At 36.8% G+C, this 24,381-nt stretch overlaps 1 protein-coding gene across 1 annotated transcript in view; it reads left to right on the top strand.

Annotated features, from left to right (window-relative positions):
- The window catches only part of PMS1 (PMS1 homolog 1, mismatch repair system component), a 46,581-nt gene extending 23,193 nt beyond the window's left edge, over window positions 1-23,388 (top strand). Inside the window, exons 6-12 of the mRNA XM_082483912.1 lie at window positions 880-1,002; window positions 3,089-3,232; window positions 4,579-5,474; window positions 10,644-11,099; window positions 11,619-11,749; window positions 20,089-20,249; window positions 22,973-23,388. Coding sequence (XP_082340038.1) covers window positions 880-1,002; window positions 3,089-3,232; window positions 4,579-5,474; window positions 10,644-11,099; window positions 11,619-11,749; window positions 20,089-20,249; window positions 22,973-23,164 — 2,103 coding nt within the window. The 3' untranslated portion in view covers window positions 23,165-23,388. The remainder of the gene's footprint in view (window positions 1-879; window positions 1,003-3,088; window positions 3,233-4,578; window positions 5,475-10,643; window positions 11,100-11,618; window positions 11,750-20,088; window positions 20,250-22,972) is intronic.
- Window positions 23,389-24,381: the final 993 nt, after the last annotated feature.

The raw sequence follows: 24,381 nt of genomic DNA, 5'->3' as shown, positions 1-24,381 counted from the left end.
CAGTAAGGTCATTATCTTGAAGCTCTGCTCTCCAAACAGCTGTCAGTTATGACAGAAATTATGGAAATGTAATATCTTTGGGATTTCTGCTTCTTCACCAGATTGAATTAAAATCAATCCAACAGTGTCAAAGTTGCTTGGTGGGGGAGAGGGGGAGGTGATGGGACAGGCAGCACGAGTCATAGGTCTCATTTCGACCTAAAAAAAACTAAGCTAAAGACTCAACAGAAAAATCTTGAAACTTGGAGTTAATGTTAGGTACTGGAATCGTGTGATTTTTTCCGAGGCTTCTTGGCAGTGCTGTGTGCTCCCAGGTTCTGCTGTGGTCTGTGAATCGTGGGTACTCGGCCCTCTTGAGAGTCAGATGATTTGGATACGGGCGGCGTAGGTAAATTTAGGTGCCCTGAATAAATGCCTTATGACAGGCTATTTAAGGTGCCCTGCGTGTAGAAAGGAGGGATTGTGTGTTTGGGCTTTTCCTGTAGGGGTAACTCAGTACTGCTTTCACCAGGTTGGGCAGCAGTGCATGACTTTAGCTCGTACAGGGCTTAAGTTGGCAACCATACACTCAGCAAGCCTAAAGCTGGCTGGTGGTGCTCTCCGCAGCCCTCAGCTGCAGACAGCAAACTGGTGCAATTGGCAGTCCAAATGGGATATTTCTCAAGGAAAATATATACAAACCCATCCTTCTCAACTTCTTTTTTTTTTTAAGTACTTTTATGTTTTTTAAACCGTAACTTTAAAGAAGCAGTGCATGTTGCTTTTGAATGACTTGGACTGCTGTACAATTTCATTTTAATATCTCACCTCTAAAAAAAACCCAACTTTTTAGAGTTCTCTTTAAAAGACTTTTGTACTGTATTTGCTTTATCGTTGCAGATAAATCTTTCTGGATTTTTCCCAAAACCTGAATCAGACAGTTCTTTGACAAGCCTTTCAAGTTCAGAAAGGAGTTTCGTTTTTATAAATAATCGTCCAGTTTGTCAGAAGGAAATATTGAAGGTAACATACTCTAGCTTTTTATTCAAGGAATAGAAATGTCACTTCTTTGAGGACAGATATACCTATGCAATCTACAACTTTTTTCCCCACATAAAATCCCTGGAGTACTACAGGTGAAGATACTAGCATTTAAAACGGAAACCTCTTCCACAAGTCTGATGCTGCTGGTGCCTCAGTTTCATTGCATTTGCTGCAGTCACGACAACAGATCTGGAGGTTATGTTTATGGCTGTTTAAAAAAATGTAATTTCAGATACTCTATGTGAGAGACCAGAATAGTTGATTCTTTCTTTGTATCAGCCTACAGAAATAAACCTGTGCAATATTCTATCAGGGAACTTTATGTGGTTTCTTGTAAGAGAATTTTTATGAAAATCAAGGTTTGATTTTTTGTCCACTTCTTGCTGTGAGCTTATCAAGCAAATACGCAGACTTTCCCTTTAAATTTGTGTATGCACGGGATAAAAATGAAAGTGATAGTGCAGCAGCATTGGCTACAGCTAGGCATTGTGTAGGCAGAATTTGATACTCTTGGGTTTCTCACACTACTGAACCTTGCAGCACCTCACTTGGAGCTGCTTTGCTGTCCTAAACCTTGCCCTCCCCAGAAAAGAAAATCACGTTCATGCCAAAGTGTACGTGTAAGTTTTAAAGTGGAGACAATGAAGTAGTTTTCAGTTGGGAAGCAAAGACTGTGAGCAAAGGGTTTACAAAGATGTAAACCCTAAAGTTGTGTTGGTACATTAAGTGACGACTAAGACTAATCTTATCTCCAAGCAGCATTTGATGTGCCGGGTTCTTCCAGGACTTTAAAGCTCAGCTTGAATCCCATGGCAGAGACATCTTTTTAACCGGAGTACGGAGGCCTAGTTTCAAAGTGGGATTCACAGTCCTATTATACAGAATAGAAATATGTTGCCCTTCATTTAGGGCTGTTCTTGTAGTAGTGCAAGTTATAGTCTTCCACTGCCTTTTGTTTCGTCCATTTTTTGAATTGTTTTTTCTTTTTGCCAGGTGAGGTTAACAATACGTCTATAAGAATACATTTTGATGGGTATAGAAAACAAGCTATAGATCACTTTTATCTCCATACAATGTATGGGGAAAAAGTGCTGGTGGACCTCTTATTACTACAGTTTAGTGCCAGCTGAGAACAGACTGTGGGAATATTAAGGTTGAAATAACTTGAAAATACTTAAATAAGCTTATTTAAACAGTATTTAAGAATTAAAAATTAATTAAAAAATTAAAAAGTAATCTGCAGGCGCTCTTCAATTTTTACGTTTTCAATTTTTTTTTTGTCCCCTTAAAGTATTCTTTTCTCCAGTATATATGTCTGTCGAAGGATTCCTGATAGTAGAGGGAAATGCTTCAAGGATCTCTATTTGATCCTTCTAGTTAACGGGACAAAAATTCTGAAACAACTAAATAATTTTGTAGTCTTTTGGAGGAGTTTTGGGGACGATTATGGAGAAAATAGTAAGGGCAAGCAGAGTTTGAGAAAAGCTGTAAATTTATAATTGGGTTAATAAAAGGAACAAATTAATCCTGTTAAAAGGGCAGGTCGGTGGTGCGAGTGGTACTTTCTCAAACAGATTTTAGTTTGGCTGGAAGAGACAGCAGTTTATTTGCATGCTATAAGATTTTCTTTAATAACCAAACAAATAATAGTATTTGTGTTGATTGAGGAAGTAAGTATGGGAGTTGCAGTTTAGTTTGGGCATATCATATCCTTTCTTCCAAGTGTGATCAATACATTCATTCAGAAGGTCAAAGTAGCTACCATTAGTTCCTTGGAATTTGTTCCCTTTTTTTTTTTTTAATTTAGCTGTAAAGAGCTAAAGAGACCACCACTAACTGCCCAATGGAGACCACCAATAACTGCTCTTTTGGTGATTATTCTGGCATGCATGTATACCCACAAGGACCTTTTTAGCATTCCTTTAACTTAACAAAAAAAAAAAAAAAAAAAAGCACAAACCTCCCAACAAACCAGTTATGCTTTTATAATGTCAATTTTTTTTTCTGTGCCTTTGTGTCTATTTTATTGCCTTTACTGACATGTCTTTATTAAATCAATCTGTAGTTAATTCGGCAGTACTACAGTCTGGTGACGCACAAGGACTGTACTCGTTTATATCCTGTTTTCTTTTTGAATATTACCGTACCTGCCTCTGCTGTGGATGTGAATTTAACACCTGATAAAACTCAAGTTTTGCTGCATTATAAGGTAACTAAGGTTTTAATCTGGTTTTGAGTTGTCGACCTTTTACTTATGTATGCATAATGAGGGTTTCTGGGACTACTGAAATGTTTGAAGGTAAACAGTGCCACTGATTTATTTTATTTATTTTTTAGTTACATGATAGCTTGCCTTTATCACAGGACTGTTTTGTTTGAAAAGTATCGAACAGGCTAAGTGGAGGATTATTCAAAATTAGTTTCCTAGTCAGTTTTAAAGATCATTTTTATGCTGTCAGATATATGTGTGTATCACTGTTTTCAGATGGCTTTATAGTGAGAGGAGCTAAATGGAATTATGATGTGTGTCCCTACATAAATCTCATTCTTAACTTTATAACTACACTAAATAATAACTCTTTAAACACCATGTACATTAAGGTAGGGACAGAGGGGGGAGAAGCTGATTTCTGGCAATATTTTGCTGTTATGCGTACAGATTATTGTTGACATCACTTAAGTTTTAGGATATCCTGTTCATACTATCAAAACCTTAAATTTAGACCATATATGCCTGTGTTTTAGAGGTTGTGTAGTGATAAATTTCCATAAACTCACTTTCACTTATTAGCACTTCATATGAAAAATAGTATCACAGAAATTAAGAAGGCTACATAGGTAAGATAGTTATTCAAAGTGAATGTAGGTAGTCACACGACTACATTAATCCTCCTATTCACTGAAAGTTTTCGTATTTGTCTATGTTAGTTTAGTAAATGTACTGTTAAGTGTCACTTGTATGAAAATTAACACAGCATTCTCACATTTGATCTAGCTTAAAACTTCCATTTGGCATTAGAAAAGGGGTTGGGTTGGTTTTTTTTTTTGTTTTTCATTATTATTTTGTGGGTTGTTTTTTCTTTTTCATTTCTGTCATTTGGTGCAAAGCTGTCCTGGAAGCATGCACCATAAAAGTACCTACACGAACACACTTACGTGAAGTGGGATGTTGTTGGTGCATCTGTCTTGACTATACACTTCTAACTCTGTATTAGGTGGAAATAGTTTTACCTTATATTGGTTTAGGCAGCCAGTGCCCTGTTATAAAGAAAGCAGTTAATTGGTTTTGTGATACCAAAGTAAACCAGTGAAGCAGAATATCTATCACAAATTATTTGAGGCTAAAGGTGTTCACTTCAGAGTCTTTTTGAGCATGTGTGAACAACTGAAATGCAATAATCTGTCCAAATTTGTCAGAAGAATATTCTGAATAAGATTGCTTTGCTTATTGTTCTGTATTCTCTATATCTGTCAGTTACATTTTCAGGTGTGCTTGTGTGTGCGGCTTTTCTGGTTTTAGTTGTGGTGTTTTTTTTTTTTTTTTTCTTTTCTCAGGAATCTGTCTTACTTGCTGTTGAAAATGTGTTGAAATCACTGTATGGGCCACTACCTGCTACAGTCCCTGGTGAAAGTAATAAAACAGATGTTACCTCAGAAGACATGTTTGTTTATAGAACAGAACAAACAGATGTGGTTGTTAATGAAATGGGACCATCTGGAAACGATGATCTACATGCTCGTACTTCATTCCTTTCATTCAGCAGTGATGTGCAAAACTGTCAAGCAGGAAAAAACACAGAGATCTGCTTAAATCATCAGACATTTTGCGGTGATAATGTGCGTAGTTGCCTAGACAAAAAAGAGGTTTCTAAGAGTGATGCCTTTCCAGACAGTTCCTTAAATTTATTGTGTGGGGAGGAACAGAATGGACAGAATATGACCAATATTCAAAGTAACAGTGTTCCTGTGGACCCCAAGTCTAAAAAAGCTGATGAGCATCTTTTGACTTCTGATAATATTGATGAAACAGAAAAAAATGAGGAAGTCTTAGTTCCTAAAGACTTACCTGAAATCTCTGCTGATAGTTGGAGTATGGGAAGTGGATTTAAAAATGATCTAGGAGACAACCTGGAACCGGTTAAGATTTTGATTCCTGAAGTTGGAGGAACAATTAATAAGCAAAATGAACACACTGGTGAACAAAGTCATGATCTGCAAATCTCAAATCAAAGCATAAAGAAAAGAAATGTGATAAGTGATAAATTTGGACATGTGACGGCTTATGACTTAATTAGTAGTAGAATAATAAGGAAACCAAAGTCTGCAATTGGATTTTTTACTCAAGATTGTCGTCCAAAACTGATAACTGATAATCCAAAGACCAGCATGGAGGACATCCTGCTGAAAATTGAAGAGCAGTGGAAGAATCTGAATGAAGAGGAAAAAAAGAAGTAAGTTTTTAGGCTGTCTTGGTTCTAAATCTGTTAGTTACCAATGAGTCAACCTTTAGTCAATTAAAAGAATTGTAACTTCCCAGTTATTTATGAAAAAATAGAACAGAAAATTATTTTTGGCTTTTCAAGATCAGCATCAGTATTGTGAGTTGTCATCCTTTGCTGTGTGCATACATGCGCTACTGAGTTGAGTTGTTCATTTTGTAACTGTGTCATGCAGCAGTTAGGTAGGGACAGTTTTGCTGAATTGTTATTTAGAGATAACAGGCAAGAGAATGTGTTGTTTGAATCTTACAAGCTTCTGTTTTCTGAGAGCTGCCTGTATGTTGTCACTCCTGATACACTCTGAATGAAAACCAGCGTGGTGATGAATGAGGCACTGTATAGTTCCCCCAGAGCTTTTTCCAACCAACAGTTCTTTTTTTATTGTTACAAAGGGAGAATTCTTTTCGGGATCTTTTGTACTTGAACATTTGGTAAACTCCTTTCCTCTAAATTTAGTACATATCCCAACCCAGGCTACTTCAGAATTGTATTTATAAAACCCAATCAAGTGACACTAGGAATTTCTTTTTCCTCTAAACAGCTATTCCAGTGCTGGTTCAGAGAATGTAGTACAGTTTGAATTTTAATCTGTTTCAATCAAAACCAAATCTTTTTTTAGATTGCAATCTGAATAGCTAAATTCCATATTTTTCCAAAACAAATTGTCACTGAGTTTTTGAAATCTGTCTGCAAGTAAGGGGAATATTTTAGCCTAATTTGGGGCAGGGGTTGGATTAGTTAAAATATTAGGTATAGGTTGTCCTTTAGGTGGAATTATGGTACAAGATGACTTAGAATAACAGATTTTGAGACATTGAAAGACAGTTTCAAAAAAAAAAAAACCAAAAAACAAAAACAAAACAAAACAGCCACCAAACCTTCCACATTTAGCTTGTAATTTTATAAAATGTAAAATGCTGTAGGGCATCATGCAAATGAGGAAAATAGAAGTAGTTCTTTTAATAGTTTTACATGTAATGATTTGAATGCGTATTGTGATTTGTAGCAGAAAGTTTGGGAAATGAAATTTTGGTTTGGAAGAACAAAGTCATTGGAAATGTTGTGAAAATGTGTTTTCTTCATGTTGTGGAAGCAAGGAGAGTGAATTAAGAAACACCACTGAAAAGGAAATTATACTAGCCAAAACAGTGTAATTTTAACACTAATGAGAGATTTGATTAGGAGAATGGTAAGAAAGAGAAGCTATACCTGTTGAATTACTGTTTGTATATATGTTTTTTCCTTGACTTCTTGACTGTGAAAAATCTGCATTGTTCTGAATACCAGCTATCTCAGAGTTAAGTAAAACCTTTTTATCTAGCTTCTCATTTACCTCATTTAAAGCTCCCTAAGCAAGCAAAGTGCCATGATCACAAAACCATACATGTGAGAAAGGGGTTTGTCCATCTCTGCATTAGCAGAAATACTAATCTAATAGTAGAAATCTACTCCAATTATATTCATGCTTTTAATGAAATAAAACAAAAAGATGTGCCAGCTGTTTCAGAAAATTTTCATTTGCTCTGCTTTAGCTTTTGAGATGTCATGGTTGCTTTCCTGGTACAACTGTTATGTTTAAGAGTGTGCCTACAGATTAGCTTTGTATTCGTTCAGGAAGGAAACCTCTCTGGTAATGAAGTTTTCGTTGTATGTGGGAATGAATGTAGTAGGGTCCAGTGGATGTTGAAGTGAATGAAAAATTTACCACTAGTTGTATCCATACGTTTCAGCTTTTTTTCCGCTTTTAAACTTTTAAAATAGCCTCAGAAAATAACAAATAGGAAGAGATACACAGTCATCTTTTCCTCCAAGGTAACAATCCAGAAGAACTGTTGTATGTCTGGCAGAGAACGTAAGTCTTGCCTACCAGATACTCTGGATAAATTGGGCCACCTAGAGGTAACAACAAATGTATATACAACAGGGCAGCCAAAGTGCCTCAGTTCTACCCAGCACGCTATGCCTCCAACTTCATGCAACCTTCCTGGCAAGACATCACTTTTCCTGGGCTCTAGTCCTCCATCCTTTGTGATAGCCACATGTTTATGTTACAATGGGTGTGCTTGGCTTCAGCATCTCTTTTTCTCTGTGTTGCTGCTCCAGCAGGTCTAAATGAGTTTAAATCCTTTTTGGGAGCAGTACAACCAACAGATGTCTTATAGTGACATAGGATAGCCTTTTCAAAACAAGTCAGCATTTATTACTGGAATGTAAAATGTTATGGTCTTTAGGTTATAATAGAAGAGGAAAGCTTCCATGCATGTCCATGTTGGCAGCATCGTATATCCCCCTGCTTTGCAAAGTCAGGATTTAATTTCTTGCGTTCACTCTGCTCTTATTTAATACAGCTTGCGTGTGTTTCTGGTCTTAATATTTCTTGCATATCAGGCTTAGGTAGGAGTGGGAGAAATCCCTCCAAGTGCCATATCAATGGCAGCAGAAGTTATTCTGAAGGTGTAGGAAAGGTTCAGAGCCACACACACATTATCATGGAGCTAACAAACTACCTTGTCAGTGATCTACTGTGATTCTTCATGATTATAAATGTACCTCAGGAGAAACATCATTTCAGGTAGCGTGGCCTTTGCTGTCTGCTGACAGGGAAGAGTATGCACATAAGACAGTCATTAGTGGCTGATAGTAACTAGCTCATGTGTGGTAACTTTTTATTGCCTGATAAACGTTCCATGCATCTCATGTGCATGTGTATGCATTATTTGCAGTTTGTTGACATTGGGGCAAATATGCTTGCTTAGCAATTCCATAAAAAATTCTTTTTTACTGTATTTTAACTTTTTAGTTATCGTGTTCTTTTTCCTATGGGTGGGGGTAATTTGGTGGTACCATCTGGTCATTGGCCATCCATCATATCTCTAGCCAGCTCCATTCATCTACTGCCAGATATTAATCATGAATAATTGGTATCTGTTGCTTTTCCCCAGCCTCTGTGCAGTCGTAACAGTAAGTTCACATTCTCCACTCCTAGGAAACAGTGCTAGTACCTTGAAACCTATGCATTTTGGAAGATGACTGTGAAACGCTGATGTGGGCAATTAAAAGCTTTTTTTATTTTTCTCTTCACAAAGGAAGGAAACACAGAAGTAGAATGTCATACTTACTCATGGTGATAGTTTGAGTTGATTGGGTTTCATTATGTGAAAAGACTGATGCTGAGAGATATTACATTGAGTGCGATGCCTCTCTGTTCTGAACACGTATGAATCCACACAAGTGGCCATGTCCAGTCAGAATTTACTCCAAATAGTCAAATTCAGATAGTGTTATTTGTCTTCAAAGGTCTGAGAGACCTTATACTAAAAGGTTTTTGTTATATGCTAAATATTTCATTTGGGTTTAAGAAGCAAGGGGAAAGTGGTAAGTTGTGGGACCCGTTTTTCTAGTTAAACCAAAGCTACCTTTAAAATTAGACTTCATTCTAATCTTCAGCTTCCCTCCTTACACCCATTTTTGCATATTTCCTTCGCTTTAGATTTGTAGTTTGAGGAAAGTATCCTGAGCTCACAAATCGGAAAAGAAACTGTTCTTGGAGCGCTTGTTGATTACACTTGTCTCTGTGGAAAGATTTTTGGAAAGGCAAAGGTGTTCCCTCATAGTTTGTAGACCTGCTGTTTTCTTTAATTCTCAACAAATCACTGACAGTGATGCATATGAATTTGCAAAACCCTCACAATCAAAGCTTGTAAGGCTAGAATTTTTCTGGTAGCCTATAGCGACAGGCAAGTTGGACTTTCTTTGGAAGTGCTTTTGTTTTGGATCGTCAGTGTATCACTGAAAGCTCAGTTCTCTTATAGTTAAATATTCTCCTGCATTACAATTGAGTCTATTCAGAACAAAGTATTTATTGATCTGGTCAAAGCTATAAATGTATTTGGGATAAAAAAAATTCTGTTCAAGTGATTTCATCCATTCATTTTAAAAGGAGCAGATGTTTTTTATCTTAACATTTACTCCATATTTTCTAGGACATGATTTATTGCAAGAAACTACTTAAGCTGACTTTTTTAGTTAACTAAATATTGGTACCATATGTGAATGCTAGCACATCATAATTAATTGCAAATGTTGACCCTTTTGTTGACCTTAATTTTCCAGCATGCATACACATAATTGAATCAAACTGTTCCAGCAAGTAGCAATAAATAAATATGACCAGCTAAAATACTTATTTCCAACACTTATATATGATAGTACCACTTTTTTTTATTGAAAATTGAACTGGTTTGAATTAGGTGCTAGAATTCAGAATATCAAATAAGGGCAAAAAGAGGGAATTCGGCAAATCACTCCTTTGGCCTTCAAAAAAGTAACATTTGTATGTAGTAGGCAAGTATAAACCTGGCATCTATAAAATTTAGCTATCTTCCTGACATTTGTAAACTCATTAAGAATCCATGCAGGTTGTAGAGCTTTAGTGTGTAGTAATGTTTTACCTATTTAGACAGCATCTAGGAGTAGCTCGTTATTGAGTACTTTTTGAAAAATCTGTAAGTTTATTAGTTAGAGAATTCTGTGATAATCATATATATGCTGTATTCTTGTGCTTTTTATTTGTGGTTAATTTTAAGTCATTTGAAGTCAAATGTACTTTTTCATAAGCCTCAGGCTTTATTTAATCTAAAGTTATTTGAGCTCCAAACTCATACCTAACCACATGGTCTCCCCTTGAAGTCTGTAGAGCTCTAGAAGCTTCAATGACTTTGTGAATTGGTCCGAATGTGCCTGGGACAAAACTCCTTCCAAAACTTGGTATCTGCTTGTGAATTAGGGTTAAACGTAGTCTTTGGGACTGAGGTCAAAAGCAACCTGCTATAACTCTTTGTATGAGCTCTACTCCTCCCCCTTCAGTAATTCAGGTTTTGCTGGCTGTCACAATGAAGAAAAATTTCCAACATACCATCTTCACAGGATAATGTAATAGGGGCACAGTCACTGGTTACCTTCCACCTGCATTGTAGTGGAAAGGATATTGATTTGGCTATTTGAATGAACGATGGAAATCACTCTTGTCTGTTGGAATGGTTACTTTGCCTTTTGTTTCAGAGTTGGGGTTTGGTTTTTTTTTTTACCTGATTATCCTACTGGTTTGTTTTCTCTTTTAAGTTATGAAATTAAAGCTGCTAAAGACCTGGAACGGTACAACAGAGAGGTCAAGAAAGCTACGGGACAGACAATGCACCGACCAGCAAAGGAGGCAGAAAAACAGAAACCCAGGCTGAAGACTTCCCCATCCGACCAGCAGAAGCTTGACAAGATATTTCATGCTCAAACTGAAAAGAAACGGAAACCTGAACAGCCTACAAAAATTGTGACAGTGCCTTTTTCTATGAGTTCCTGTAGACACCAGCTTCAGAGACATGAGGAAAACAATTCAGGTGAACACAAGCTTTTCCTGATCCGTCGTCAGAGTTTTCCTGATGTGTGGATATTTGCTACTGAAAAGAAGCTAATGTTGCTGAATCCATATAGATTGGAAGAAGCCTTGCTACATAAAAGATTACTAATGAATCATAAGCTTCCAGTAGAGAAACTGGACAAGCCAATTGTGTTAATGGACAGGTATAGTACAATTAAGCAAATATTTGTACACTGTTTCAAGTATCATTTGATAATTACTTACAGAAAACTCTGTAAGGCCCTGTTTCCTGTCTGTGATTATTTATACATTTGTTTATCCATAAGAACAAATTTTTGGTTTGTGTAGTTTTACTGTATAGTAATGAGCAGGCCTCGTCATACTTCAGTTGAAATAAGTATGCATTTTGACCAGTTTCATTGGTAATGCAGTGGAGACAAATTTCTTCCCCAGATGAAAATTAAATGCTCCACATTTTCACAACTTCACTCTAACTAACTTTCCCCCATGGGTTATGTAATTATTATTATATGTCTAAACTTGGTCACTCTTGAAGATATGTGAATAGTTGCCATTTTGTTTCTTTAAACAAATTACTTTTTCGGAATATTTTTAAAAATCATGATCACTTTTCATCACTTAACTACTTTTCTCAGTATTTTTCCCACAGTTTTAATTTTCAAATTAAGGCTTTTAACCCTTTGGATTATTTTTTTTTCCAGTCTTCTTGGCGGATCTCAGTATATAGCTGCTCTTTACAAAATGCAGAAGGATTACCAGAGTTTCAGTGGATCAGGTTATTTGTCAGATCCAAGGCTTATAGCAAACGGTTTCCAGATAAAAGTGATAGAAGGTACGATGGTTTTAAAATCTTTTAGTCATATTGGATCTTGTTCCTTCTGATTTAATGATTTAAATGATTGTTAATGTATATCATGTTATTCTATACCACTTTATCATTTGAAGCACTGACATCTTGCTTTCCCTAACACTGAGATTTTATTACTTGGCAAAGAACGTTATCTCATACATAGAACACTGAGTAATGGAAACTGATAGCTGAACAGAAAACTTTAATTGTATGTCAAAGAATGCTCTGAAATCCACGTTTTCCTGACTTCTGTTTTTTCTTCTTTTCTCAAAATGCTGGGTGTCAATATCCTTAATTGCCATTTTGACAGACTAGATTAAGCTGATGAGACTTCCTTAGTCTTGGCAGCTGCTTCTAAGGTGATACTTACTTGCAGAATCTTATATGATTACGTGCTTTAGCAGACTAGTCCTCTGCTGTTGAGCAGTTGAGGAGGTCCAGTAAGGAGCTGGATCTGGTTATTGACTTACTTTCATATCAGAGTTGTAACAGAGCTCAAAGGGGCCAGTAAAGAGAGGGCGACAGGATCACCATCACAACTTTTGATAGAGTTCGATCTGAACTTTTTTGGAGACAGCCTGCTTTTCAATGGGTCTGTATTGGTCACAGAATAAGTCTGTTTCATATAAGATCCTTTTACCTTAGCAAGAGAGATCAAATGTTTATATATTTTTCTGAAGAATGATTTATAGAAATGCTGTTGGAAACCCAGGGGCAACCCACCGAGGGTCAGTTCTGCAGACCAGGACTTCTCTAGCAGAATTCCAAGAAATGCAAACGTCTTTGGGGGTAGTACCTAGCTGACAGCTTAGAGAAAAGATTCACTATAAGAGCTGTTAGAAATGCTATAGCTTCATGTGTTACAGATCCTCACATATGTACAGTGATGACAGATCTACTGTAACATATGGGATCTTTTAAGGGTAGGTACAAAAAAAGGGATGTAGAGCAACTCCTTCACACAGAGGCTGGCTCTTGGGAAGAACAGAGCCTAAGCTGTTTTCTTTACTGAATCATGCACAGCAAAACCAAGGAAACTTCTTTCTGACTGGCTAAATCCCTAGATAAATAGAAAAAACTTTGTAGGTGTTCATGGTGATAATCGTTGATTGAATGATTAGGGGAATAAAGGCGTATTGTAAGAAGCGGCTCTTAAAAGGTTTATTCAGTCTAGCAAATCAAAAGCTGAGGAGGTCTATGATGTGCCTCTAGACAAATATGGGAGAAAGAGGTTGTTGCTTAGCCTTTTTGCTCACATACTTTTTTTTTTTTTTCACCTCCTGATACCCTGTTTGCTCAAAATCTAGTTAATGTAAACTGGATGTGAATAAATTGAATGTGAAAATTTGAAGAGGTTTCTAGGCAACAACAGCAGAGAGTGGTTGACTGGTGTTGTGGTGCGGGAGATGGGAAACTAGTTTTAAGGCAGCTTGATTTGTTTAAGAGCAGAATTGTACAATATAACACCAAGGGACTTGACACAGTAACTGGGAAGTAGTAACCGTTTTCCAATCCCGTGTTCCTAAGTATGTAAAATTAAGGAAATGAAATCTTGTGAGGAAACTGTTTTCACTTGGTTTACTGTTGAGGAAAGTAAAAGTGCTTTATATGCACTATATAGGTTGACGCACCGTGGTTGTGGGCTTGATCAGTACCATACGGCTAGTCCATATGAAGAATGGGAATCTAATTCAGTTCTTTGTCCCAGTCTTAGATTTTAACTACTTGAATGAAATGTTAATAACTTCTGAGACTTGTCAGTCATGTTTATAAGCTTCTGCTGATGACATTATAGCAGTTACAGCCTCTGTTATTAAAAGAGCATGCCATTGCAGATGAAGGTAGAAATACCAGCAAACAAATGGAATTTCTTCCAGCCTTTTTTCCAACTGACCCAAGGATTTTTACTTAATACTTCATCAGTTACTTCTTTTTTTTTTATTCTTGAACTCATCCCTGAAATATGCTGTCTTCTACAAATATGCCACTGTCTTCTACAAATACTTATTAAAGCCGATTTTTAGAAACACAGGTATTAGTTATTAACACTCCTTACGTGCCCTTCTCTGGGCAGTTTGAGGTTCTTTTAATTTATAGATTTTACGTAAAGTGACCTGTGGATCAGGAGTGACTTGTGCCACTTACGCCTGAGTATTCTATAGGATTTCTCAACTTTGAGAGGACAAATTCATCTCGTAAAACATTCTTCACTGTCCTTATAGAAGCTTTTTTTTTTTTTGTTCGCTGTCTGAATTCAGTGTCTGTTTTTGTGGATTTTTTTTAAAACTCAGCCAGCCTGAAAGGGGAACATTCAAATGTTGTTGAAGTTGCTTCAGAAAAGTTTTGTTTCTTCAGGATAAATTGTTAGTTTTTGGGACAGGGGTTGCCATTTTGTGTGGTGGATGATAAATCACTGCTTGCTGGAGAGAGGTTTCCAGAATGCAAATGTGTACTTAACCCATGGTAGCTGGAGAGTTTCACCTTGGCAGCATACATAGGAGCACACCTGAACCCCATTCTCTGTGCATGTACCTTTATAACTCCTTTTTTCCCAACTTCTTGGATTAATTGGATCAGTCCTGGTATTTGTTGTTTCTCAACTGAACTACCAACTCTTTCGTGCTGTCAAGGTAGTATGTTTGAAGGTCTATACTTTCCTTTGGGGTTTCAACCCTGACATGGTCATATTAGATGTCCCTTTCTGACTGCTGGTTGATTTCTTATTAACAGCCACTAGTGCGTGGCTTCCTTTTTCATCCTGGGTAGGCTTTTTATTTTCTGTGGCAGAAAATTTCCTTTTTCTGACAGAGACATCTTCTTTTATGTCACAAGCAAAGGTTCCATTTCTTTAGCTTTGAATTTAAATGTGAAGTGGTATTTCTGGTAATTTCTTCTTGCAAAACAACAAGTCTTTCTCTTGATCCATGTGGATCACAAGTCTGTGATGCCATCAGTAGCTCTAAGATACCTACCAAAACAAGAACAAAGGAAACTTAGCTGCTCCAATTCAATGTTTGGCAGTTTTGGCCGCAGAAGAAGAGGCTTTCCTTGACCCATGGTGATCTTTGAAGAGGACTGTCAGTCTAGTAGGTTGCATTGATTATTTGTTTAAATCTCCACACATATTCTGCCAAAGGAGAAGGACCCTGAGTAATGTTGCTGATTATCATATATTAAGTCTACTCATAATACTCAGATATAAATTTGGAACGTGAGACCTCTTACTTTGGTATTGAGCACCTCGCTAGGACTGTTACCTAGGTCGCTATAATGACTTGAATATAGGACTCATTCCTTATTTCCTCTTGGTGTGGGAGGTGTTTTACAGGACTGTTTAATAACAAGAAAATCTGAACAGCTGCCATAATTTGAACGGTGATTTTGGTAATTCCCTTGTTGCATTGGTCTTGCATCTCAGCTGGCCTTTGTTAAAGGTGCTTCTTTGCAATTTAAATTCCTACCTTTTGGCAACTTATGGTATTAAGGAACTTTGTATAAAGATCTCGATTCTGATAGTTTCTTACTTGAAAAAAAAAATCCCTATGTAGTACTGTTTTTTTTGTTATTTGGATGACTTGTCTGTAAGGGACAACTCTTATAGGATTAAAAAAAAATATAATTCATTAGTCTTGCACTAATTTGGCAGGTTTGGGGATTAATACTCAGAAATTGAATCTTATTCCCTAACAGTGCTTGGAATTTGCAGAAATACAACTATACTCTTTAATGGCCAGGACCTTTTAGCCAGTGGGGTGGGTGGTTCTGAACTTTAGTTACTTTAATAACCTACCAGGAGCCTTTCTCACAGGCATAGTATGGAAATGACTTGCTCTGAACCCCACAGCACTGTGTGACACCAAATGCACAAGCAGGCAGAAATTCACCTGTTTCTGGAAGGCTGGGCTGTCTTCCCAGTATTCATTTGGAAATTATGATATCTGTCCTAACTCATGTCTTCGGTTCTCTTTTCTTTGGCAGGTGCTAAACAACATCTGTATAGTAATGCCCTTTTGTTCCCCTTCTCATTCTCCTCCCTCTTGTGGTCCACCTGCTTAGTTGCGGACACTTCTCTTTCTGACTGAGGAGCCCAGTCTAAGTCATTTCTGACCCCCTGGACAGCAAGACTGATACACTTGACCTCAGCTTTAGCATTGTCAATACTGTTAGTTGATCAATGGTCAAAGCAGTTTTAACTTCAGAATTTTGTGCCTTCTGTTTGGAAACCCAGAACTGTGCTGTTATTACTAGATCTTCTGCCACTGCATGTGGGCAGCTCCTGCCATCTTACAGTTGGGATGTAGAATTGCTCTTGGAGTTAGAATTGGGCTGGATTTTTTTCAATCAGAAATGGTCTTTTGATCTTTCTTAATAACAGAAAGCTATCAACTATTATTTTTTTAGATTTATTTGCTTAAATGTTTAAATTTTCAATTATATCGGCCTTATATTTCCAAGATGTCTCTCTTGGACTATTCCTAGTAGGTTTTTGAAGGGTCTAATTAGGCCTTTTCTTCCCAACAGGGACTCACTTCCACGTGGAGTTTCATTCTTAGTCTGTCGTTTTGGTGGGAAAACGGTTTGAACTTCTGGCAATGTTTTCCTTTTTCACAAATGCAGCCTTTGAATAGTTATTTTTACAAGAGTGTGAGAGTTTGGGCCTTACTTGCCTATTGTTTCATTTGAGGATAAGTCTGTCCTTTGAATGTTCTCTCGTTGTAAGACAGGAATATAACTTACCTTTGTTTCATATCGTTCAAAGACTCTGTATGATTGCAGCCAAAGTTGTTCCAAGTATCCTAAGTCTTGGATGTGCCCTATCTTCTTGTTTTGGTAGCCGAAGATTTTTGTAATGTCTCCTTGTTTCTCCTTATATTGACTGCTCAGCAGCCTAAGGAGTTTTCAACTAGATTTTCTCTGGATAGCTGACAGTGAAAAACATGTTGTGAAATAGCTCAGAAAAAGCTTCTCACTGTATGTCAGTTAGGCAAAATCAATGGTTTCTTTGTGGAACGTGCCAGTTGTTGTGATTTGCAAAGCTGTGACGCTGAGCTCCAGTCCGTCTTCCACTGCCCTCCCGCCCCCTCATGTTCTGGCCTTACTGAGGCTTCAAGTGATGCTACCTTTGGGAGAGCAGTCTGTTTGCTTTTACTTAACTCAGTATTCCAGGATCTGCCAGGCATTTGTTTGCTGGGTATAGCTTGCAATGACCCCTATGTACAGAGAAACATTTCAAAAAGATAGATGGATTGCTTTCCATCCAATTCTCCTTAAGATGTGCTTGTTATATGTACCTTCACAGCACATCTGTGTGTTTCACATCTCTCGGACTTTCATGGAGGGAATTCTTGGATGGAAAGGAACTGAGAGCAAGGAACACATCTTGCGTATCTTTGTAACAATGGTGAGCCTTGGGCCATGCTCCAAGGCAGGCTTTTAGGGTAGAATTGTCTGTCTGACAGAATATGTGTACCCAACATATGTATATCCAAAGAATGTGCTTATAAGGCCTCAAAGAGCAATAATAGGTAAATAAACCACCTTCCTTGGTAATATAAGCTGCCTCAGCTCTTGTAACCACCAGTGGAAAATCATGCTGCTGCTTAACTTCAGTCTGATTTTGATCGTAGACTGGAAGATAGATAGTCTTATAGTGTCACCTAATCTAGGTGGCAGCTGGAAGAGAACAGTTTTTCCTGGCCATCAAGAAGGAATTATCCAAAGATGATTGAGAACGCTTTGTTTGGAAAGAGAAAGGGGAAATTTGTAGCAATGAGAAATCCACATTTTTAGTCAATTGAAAGCTAGTTTATTTGTTCACGGAAATATTTTCCTTGGAAGTTGCAAAGCATTTCATAGAAACTACCATGGAAACTGCTTGAAGACACTCTGTTTGAATACTCAAAAATCTTAATGTATATTTTGTCAAAAATTTACCAGTACACTGTGGCTCAGATGTCTGCTTATATCATCAAATGCTGCCAGTATCAGAATTCCTGCAAAGACTTGCAGATAAACGTGTTAATCAGGATGCAATGGGCTACTTTTCAGTCTAAAGAATGTAAGCACAAAAGGAGAATGACACACAAACAGAAATACCAAAGAAGAAAACTTCTCTTAGCCAGGATTTGTATTGTTTGTTCTTATGTTAGACTCTTCAAAACCCCCGTTGACTTTCAAATTAATGAGCAGCATGGTGAAGTCAAATCTTTGCAGACAGTAAAATTGCTATTGATAAAACTGAAGAGTATTGAGCATTAGCAGTCTCGTTAGCAAGCACGGAGCCTTGGTTTACTGGATTTGGGGGAGAAAAAAAAAAAAGAAAAATAAATGTTTTGCAAATCCAGAACCGCATTGTCATGAAATTTTAAGAGGAAGCACTGGAAATACAAGTTTTTAAACTGAAAATCTTAACACTTGAAACTTACCAAAATTTTCTGTACTGTCTTTGGTAGCATATAGAGAGGTAATTATTGAAAGGTTGTCAAATTGACTAAGTTCTACTTTTAGAGAGAAAGCAGCATAATCACATGGTCTGGAACAGTTACTCAAATCTAGTCTTTCATTAAAGCAAAACTGGGATAAAAAGGAAGAGAAAATAGCTGAAGGAGATTAAAACCAAACTTTTATCTTTTGCTCCTGTCTCTTACTGACAGCCTTTCCCATGGGGAAATATTGGCATAGTACATTATCTTATCTCACCTTCAATAACTGGCGAACTTTCAGGTAGTTTAACATTTTGCTTTAAGCTGGACTTGATCACAGGCTTACAGCAGCACATAAAAAATATGTCTGTTTTTGCTGGCCGCGATTAGGGAAAGACAGCTTGAAAAAGAGAAGGAAGACAATGCTGGGTGAAAAAGGAAATAAAATTTCAAATTTAAAGCAGTGTGGAATATGTAGCTGAAAGGAGGTTATGTGATTTTGAGGGGGGCTGGGGGATTTGTTCCCTATATCAAATTCTCACTCTTCTCAAAGTATCTCTTGCCATGAAGCTTAAAAAAGCCCAACAGTGTTATTTACTTGGTGACACATCGTAGTTAGAAAATTTTTCAACCTGCACGGTCCTTCTGGTCATTTATGCTCTTTTTTAATGACTGTAAACTAAACAGCGCTTGGTCATGGATAACAGTCTCGTTCTGCTAGCTAATGAAAGTACATTGTGGTGACTTGTATTGCATATATATTTTCTCTTCTGAAAACTTTCACATTGTTGTTTGGACTAGGAACATGAATGATTCCTTGTCACAGTTTGTTAACTGAATCCACTTTGTAGCAATTTATTTGTCTCCAGCTTTTTTGACTTTGCAGAAACCATTCGTGAAGCAGACAATGTAATTTATCCTACCTGGGGTCATTACACAAGGGTGGGTTTATTTTCATTATGAATTGTATTCTCCCATGCTCTCCCTGTGAAGCTCTTTACTTCTTGGACTTTAGTGGAGGAAAAGGGAAGGTAGCCATGTGGGCTGGGTTGAGATTTCTGTGCACCCAGCATGAATGAGAGGAGGACCTCTGAAGGGCGACATGAAGATATGTGAGCCTGACCCCTAAAGACTTGCTTCTGACTGTGAGTGGAAGAAAAGTTAGCTTTACAGTAGCAGGTTCATTAAAATTTTTTTGCAAGTAGTATGAATAAGCAGTGGAAACTTAAATCTCAGAGACTGAATAGATATTTTGTTGGGAAGGATGTTTAAATGTTTTATCCATCATTCCTATTCAGCAGTACCTGTTGAAGCAGTGGTACCATATGACTGATACTATGAAGTCTGTCATAGAACCTTTAGTTATATGGGTTTGAGTTCTCCCTCTGCTTTGTAGAAGCTGTAGGAGAAAAAACTGCTTTTCATTTCAGCAGAAGCTGAATTTGTTATGATAACATTTGAACTCCACAGAGGTTTAAACCAATTACATAGAAAATAGTGCTAACACTCTGTTTTAATTTTTTTCAAGCTAAATTGTAATTTATTACTAGCTTCTACTTTAATTTCATATATGTTTAATTAAAGCCATAGAAGCTTTAATTAAAGCTATGCTCAAGACTGGGAATGCTGCAAAATGTAAGTATTTAAACAATACCAGCTAGGATTTGAATTAAAATAAGCTGAGATGTTTGTGATGTGAATAGGCACAATCATCATAATGAAACATTGGACAAATAAATGCTTTTCATTCCTAGGGAGGAACAAATAAAGTTTCCTAATGTTATTGAATTTGAGAGACTAATTTACTAAGTGATTTTATATCAGTTTAATTTTCTCTGAATTGATCCAGAATAGAAATCAAAGCAGTGTATAAACTACTGTTTTGTTTTGTATTTTCAGGTGCTTCAGCAATAGAAAGTCATCTAGAAATTGAAGGGATGGCAAATTGTCTGCCATATTATGGTATTTCTGATTTGAAAGAAATTCTGAATGCTGTAATTCATGGAAATGCAAAGGAGGTGTATGAATGTAGGCCTCTCAAAGTGATAAATTACTTGGAGGTAAGACAGACATTTGCTTTTAAGTATTGGCCAGCTAAGCTTATAATAAATCCTTAAATAGCTTGAAAATATTTCTTCAGTGTTTTAATTAATGTATCTCTGTTCTAAACAGAAGTTACTTTTGAAAAGGAGAATGCCATATCCTCTCTGAGGTGTATGGATTCTGCATTGCTTACCAAAATACTTCCATGAGACACGTCCAAAACCAGTCATCCAAAGTGATATCATACATACATGCTGAAAGTGTTTATACATAGGCAGTTTTCAGACTAGAAAGGCATTTCTCCATGTTAGAATACAGAACTGCCATAAAATTGCTTTACAAAGTCTAGAAGGCAGCTGAATCCAGAAAAGTCATCAAGATTTAACTCCTTTATAAATAAATTTATGAAGAAGTTATAAAATTATTTAAAGTAATAGTTTATGAAAAGTAGGCATTAGCTGAAGCTTAATTCTTGTGTAAACCTCAATGAGATGTACATCCTGAAAATCAGAAAGTGCACTTAAAGAATTAAAAATCTTATGATTCATTCAGAGAAAGGGTAGAGATAGACAAATGGAAACTTTTTTTGCCAGAAAAGCAAGCTGTCGCTGGATTTAAGACATTGAAGTAAAAAATGGAGTCTCACATACGGTGTACCCCATATGCCTCTGCAAATGCTTGTATTTAGTTAACATCAATAACTTCTGCAGTTAAAGGAAGCACATACTAACAACCAACAGAGTCTTGTGAGTCCCCTGTATTCAATGCAGTAGTGACTAAGCTCTGCGGTGCACTGACAGAGCGCGAACCATGTGTTCTTCACAAGCAGCCAGCATTATTAGTTGCCAGAAGTACGGTACTTGAGTAAAAGAATTTTTAATCTGTTTTCTTACAGAAGTTATTATGCAACAGTTGGAACTGGAATGACTCTTGTTAATATTTGATATGCAAATAGATAAAATCATCCATCCAGAGACAATAACAGGCGTGGTTTCAGAGACAGCTAATATATGTGGTACTAGTTAAAGCTGGCGTAACTAACAATAGTAGTCTTCTATCACTTCTTGTCTAGATGTTTCACTAATGCTATCTTTAATCCAAATTCTTAAGATCTCAATTCAAAAAGGTTACAAAAATATATGTCAAGTCTCTTCTTACTTAAGCATTCGCTAACATACTTTTCTGAATTGGACTACTTCAAAATGGGACCTCGGCATTTACACAGAATATATGTTTTATCTTTTAAACATTTATTATACAAATCTTTCCCTGTCTTTTTGGGGCAGTAAGTTTACAGCTGCCTTTGGAGCGAGTGATTCTGTTGTGTATTACTGAACCAGTCTCATGCACTTATGAAAGAAGCTTAAAGAAGGGATGAGTTAAGTTTTGAGACAGGAATGGTTTGTAACTTGGTTTGGAGGCAGAAGCTTTATTTCCTCTACTTACAAATACCCATCAGTCAGATTGGGTGGAGTTGGTTTAGAGAGAGAGAGAGATACACAGGCATATATGTATACACAGATATCTGTATATATCTGTATAAATATATATACATGTGTATATAGATATATAGAGATTTATGCATAAATCTATATCTAAAGGTGTATATTAAGAGATTATCGAAGGAAGACTTATTAAGAGCAATGTTGATTCTATGAGGAACTGTTATAAAGAAGATGCAGCAGTAACAGTAGCTGGAAAATACATATTGACTAGGAAGTATATGGCTTGCTGCCATGAAAAAAAAATTATAAAAATAAGCACTGAGGTGTTTCCACCATTCTGGGGGAATAGACACTGGAAACACCATTCACTGTCATGTCCAGAATTGCTACTTTTACCATAAAAGTGTCGTGTTTGAGCAGGCAGCATGTCTGCAGCTTTTGCTGTCTTTTGGTAGACCCTGAAGAAAGAATAGGGTAATGGTTAAAGAAGCAGCCTTCCTAGGTAGACGATAGACCACAGTGATCTTTTTTCCACTTGGAAGAGTACGAGAAAGTCCCAGACAAACAAAATGAGAAGATTCAGATTAAAACATTACGAACGCTGCTTCAGGTTTGTACAATATGAAGGGAGATTGTATTGCATATTCATTTCTGTCTAAGCAGCACTACTGAAGTACAAAAGAGAAGACAATGGCAGGGAAGCCCATCTTGGAGGAGGAAACATAAAAAACTGACTACTTCTTTTTGAAGTTGCTTCATTCTTTGAGGATGGGTGCTTTAGTAATTGTTTAGCAGTCGCTTCTGCTTTCTAGTGTTGTGAGATAACTGGATGCAATAGACAATAGTTAATACAACATTATCTACAATTTCACTGTAGTATTTTTAAAACTTTGTTTAGCTGACTGACTTTATTTATGTTAGTTCTAAACTTTGTGGCATAGAATGTGTTTTGTGAACTGGTAAACATCTTCAGCTGATACTGGTGTCAACAGGAAATAAGATATTCAGAAACACAAAGCATCTTGCAAAAGTGGACCCTGAAAGAGAAAGAGTGCAGACATGACCAGGAGACTGTGTGTTACTCCATTGTAGAAGTGTCATGAAATGACCAATAAGATATGTTTAGAGTTACACTTGTGTTTCTGGAATTTGGAGTATTTATCAGCAGAAAAGAGAAGCATGACCTTTAAACAGTGAGTTCTTAAGTCCTGATTTCTGGTAGCCCCAGGTTAATGTGTTAAAAATGGTACTTTAAAACCATCGGTGTTTTGTTTTTTTGTTTTTCGTTTCCACAGGGAGAAGCAGTACGTTTAGCTCGGCAGCTGCCCTTACATTTGTCAAAAGAAGATGTACAAAACACAATTTACAGGATGAAGCAACAGCTTGGAAAGGAAAATAAAGGCTGTGTTCATGGTCGTCCTTTTTTTCATCATTTAACAGATATTCCAGAAGTTGACAAGCACAGCTCCATGGAAATTACTCAGTAAATGGAACATTTTGTTTGGGATCATATTTCTCTTGCTTAATTTTGATCATTACTCTGTAATTTCAGTATGTTTTGTGCAAAGCTTTTGTATAATGACTTTTCATTATCATATGTTCACCTCCTAAAGACTTTTTTTATTTAAATTCAAATGCTACTTGAAAACTGGAAATAAATACTCTAGAGAAACAACTCATTTTCTAAAAAAAAACATTATTAAAGAAATATTCTCAACTGGTTTGATGCTTTTCTTATTGCTGCAGGTTTAGAAAATATCAGTATTGCAAATTTTTTTAGATGTGAAGTGGTTAGAAGATGCTTTCAACAGAGCCTGGCAAAGTTTATTGTACTAAGGGTATAAGATGTTAATTTTCAAAGGAATTGACATATGCAGTTGTTACAGTTACACTTTTGTGTAAGTGTGATTCTTAGAAGTATGGTACACTCTTAAAACTTTAGATCAACAAAAACTGGCCAATGACTTGAAAGATGAAAGGATCAGTGTCACAGTAGCGTGGGTTAGCACTGAAAGCAGGTGCCAATGTGTGTGTGTTGGTGCAATGCTATTCACAAACTGTTTGGGGGTGGGAACCATAAACAGTCCTCACTCAAGGAGGATGTGGCATGACTAGAGCAAAGTCTGCTATAGGGGGAGCTACTGATTCCGGTAAATTTTTTCATTCTCTTTCTACCAGAACATAATGTTTACTCCTCTATTTCAGATAGTAGCCTACTTCTGTAAAGCTACCCGATTATGCCTTCTGTGCACAGCAGATGCAATGTCTCTGGAAGAGTACATTTAAAAGTTTCAAGAAAGATCACCTGAAAATTCCTGGCCATCCCCAGTTGTTCTGTTGTTAGCAAATCTTGGCACTGTGGAAATGTGGTAAGACCTAGCTTTGTAGTGTTTCTGTGGCTCCTAGGTAAATGGTTGAAGGTTGCTGAAAGACCTCAGTGCAAGCTACTTTGTGGACAGGAGTATCAGACCAGACAAGCAAATGTACAATCCAAAAATGTAAATTACTGATCTACTGCTCTGTATGAAACAATGCTGAACTGGTGAGATAAGTTAAGAAATCACATCACAGCAGTACATGACGACATATAAATTCTGAACTGAAAGGTAATGATTATGGTTTAAAGTAAGTTTATCTTTTTCATGTAGAAGGAAGGTTTATAACTTCAAACTGGAGAAAGGAAAAACAAATGCAGATAACATTA

Source organism: Vanellus vanellus, assembly GCF_965231255.1.
Source record: "Vanellus vanellus genome assembly, chromosome: 5".
NCBI lineage: Eukaryota > Metazoa > Chordata > Aves > Charadriiformes > Charadriidae > Vanellus > Vanellus vanellus.
This window is presented reverse-complemented; position numbering and strand designations above follow the sequence as displayed.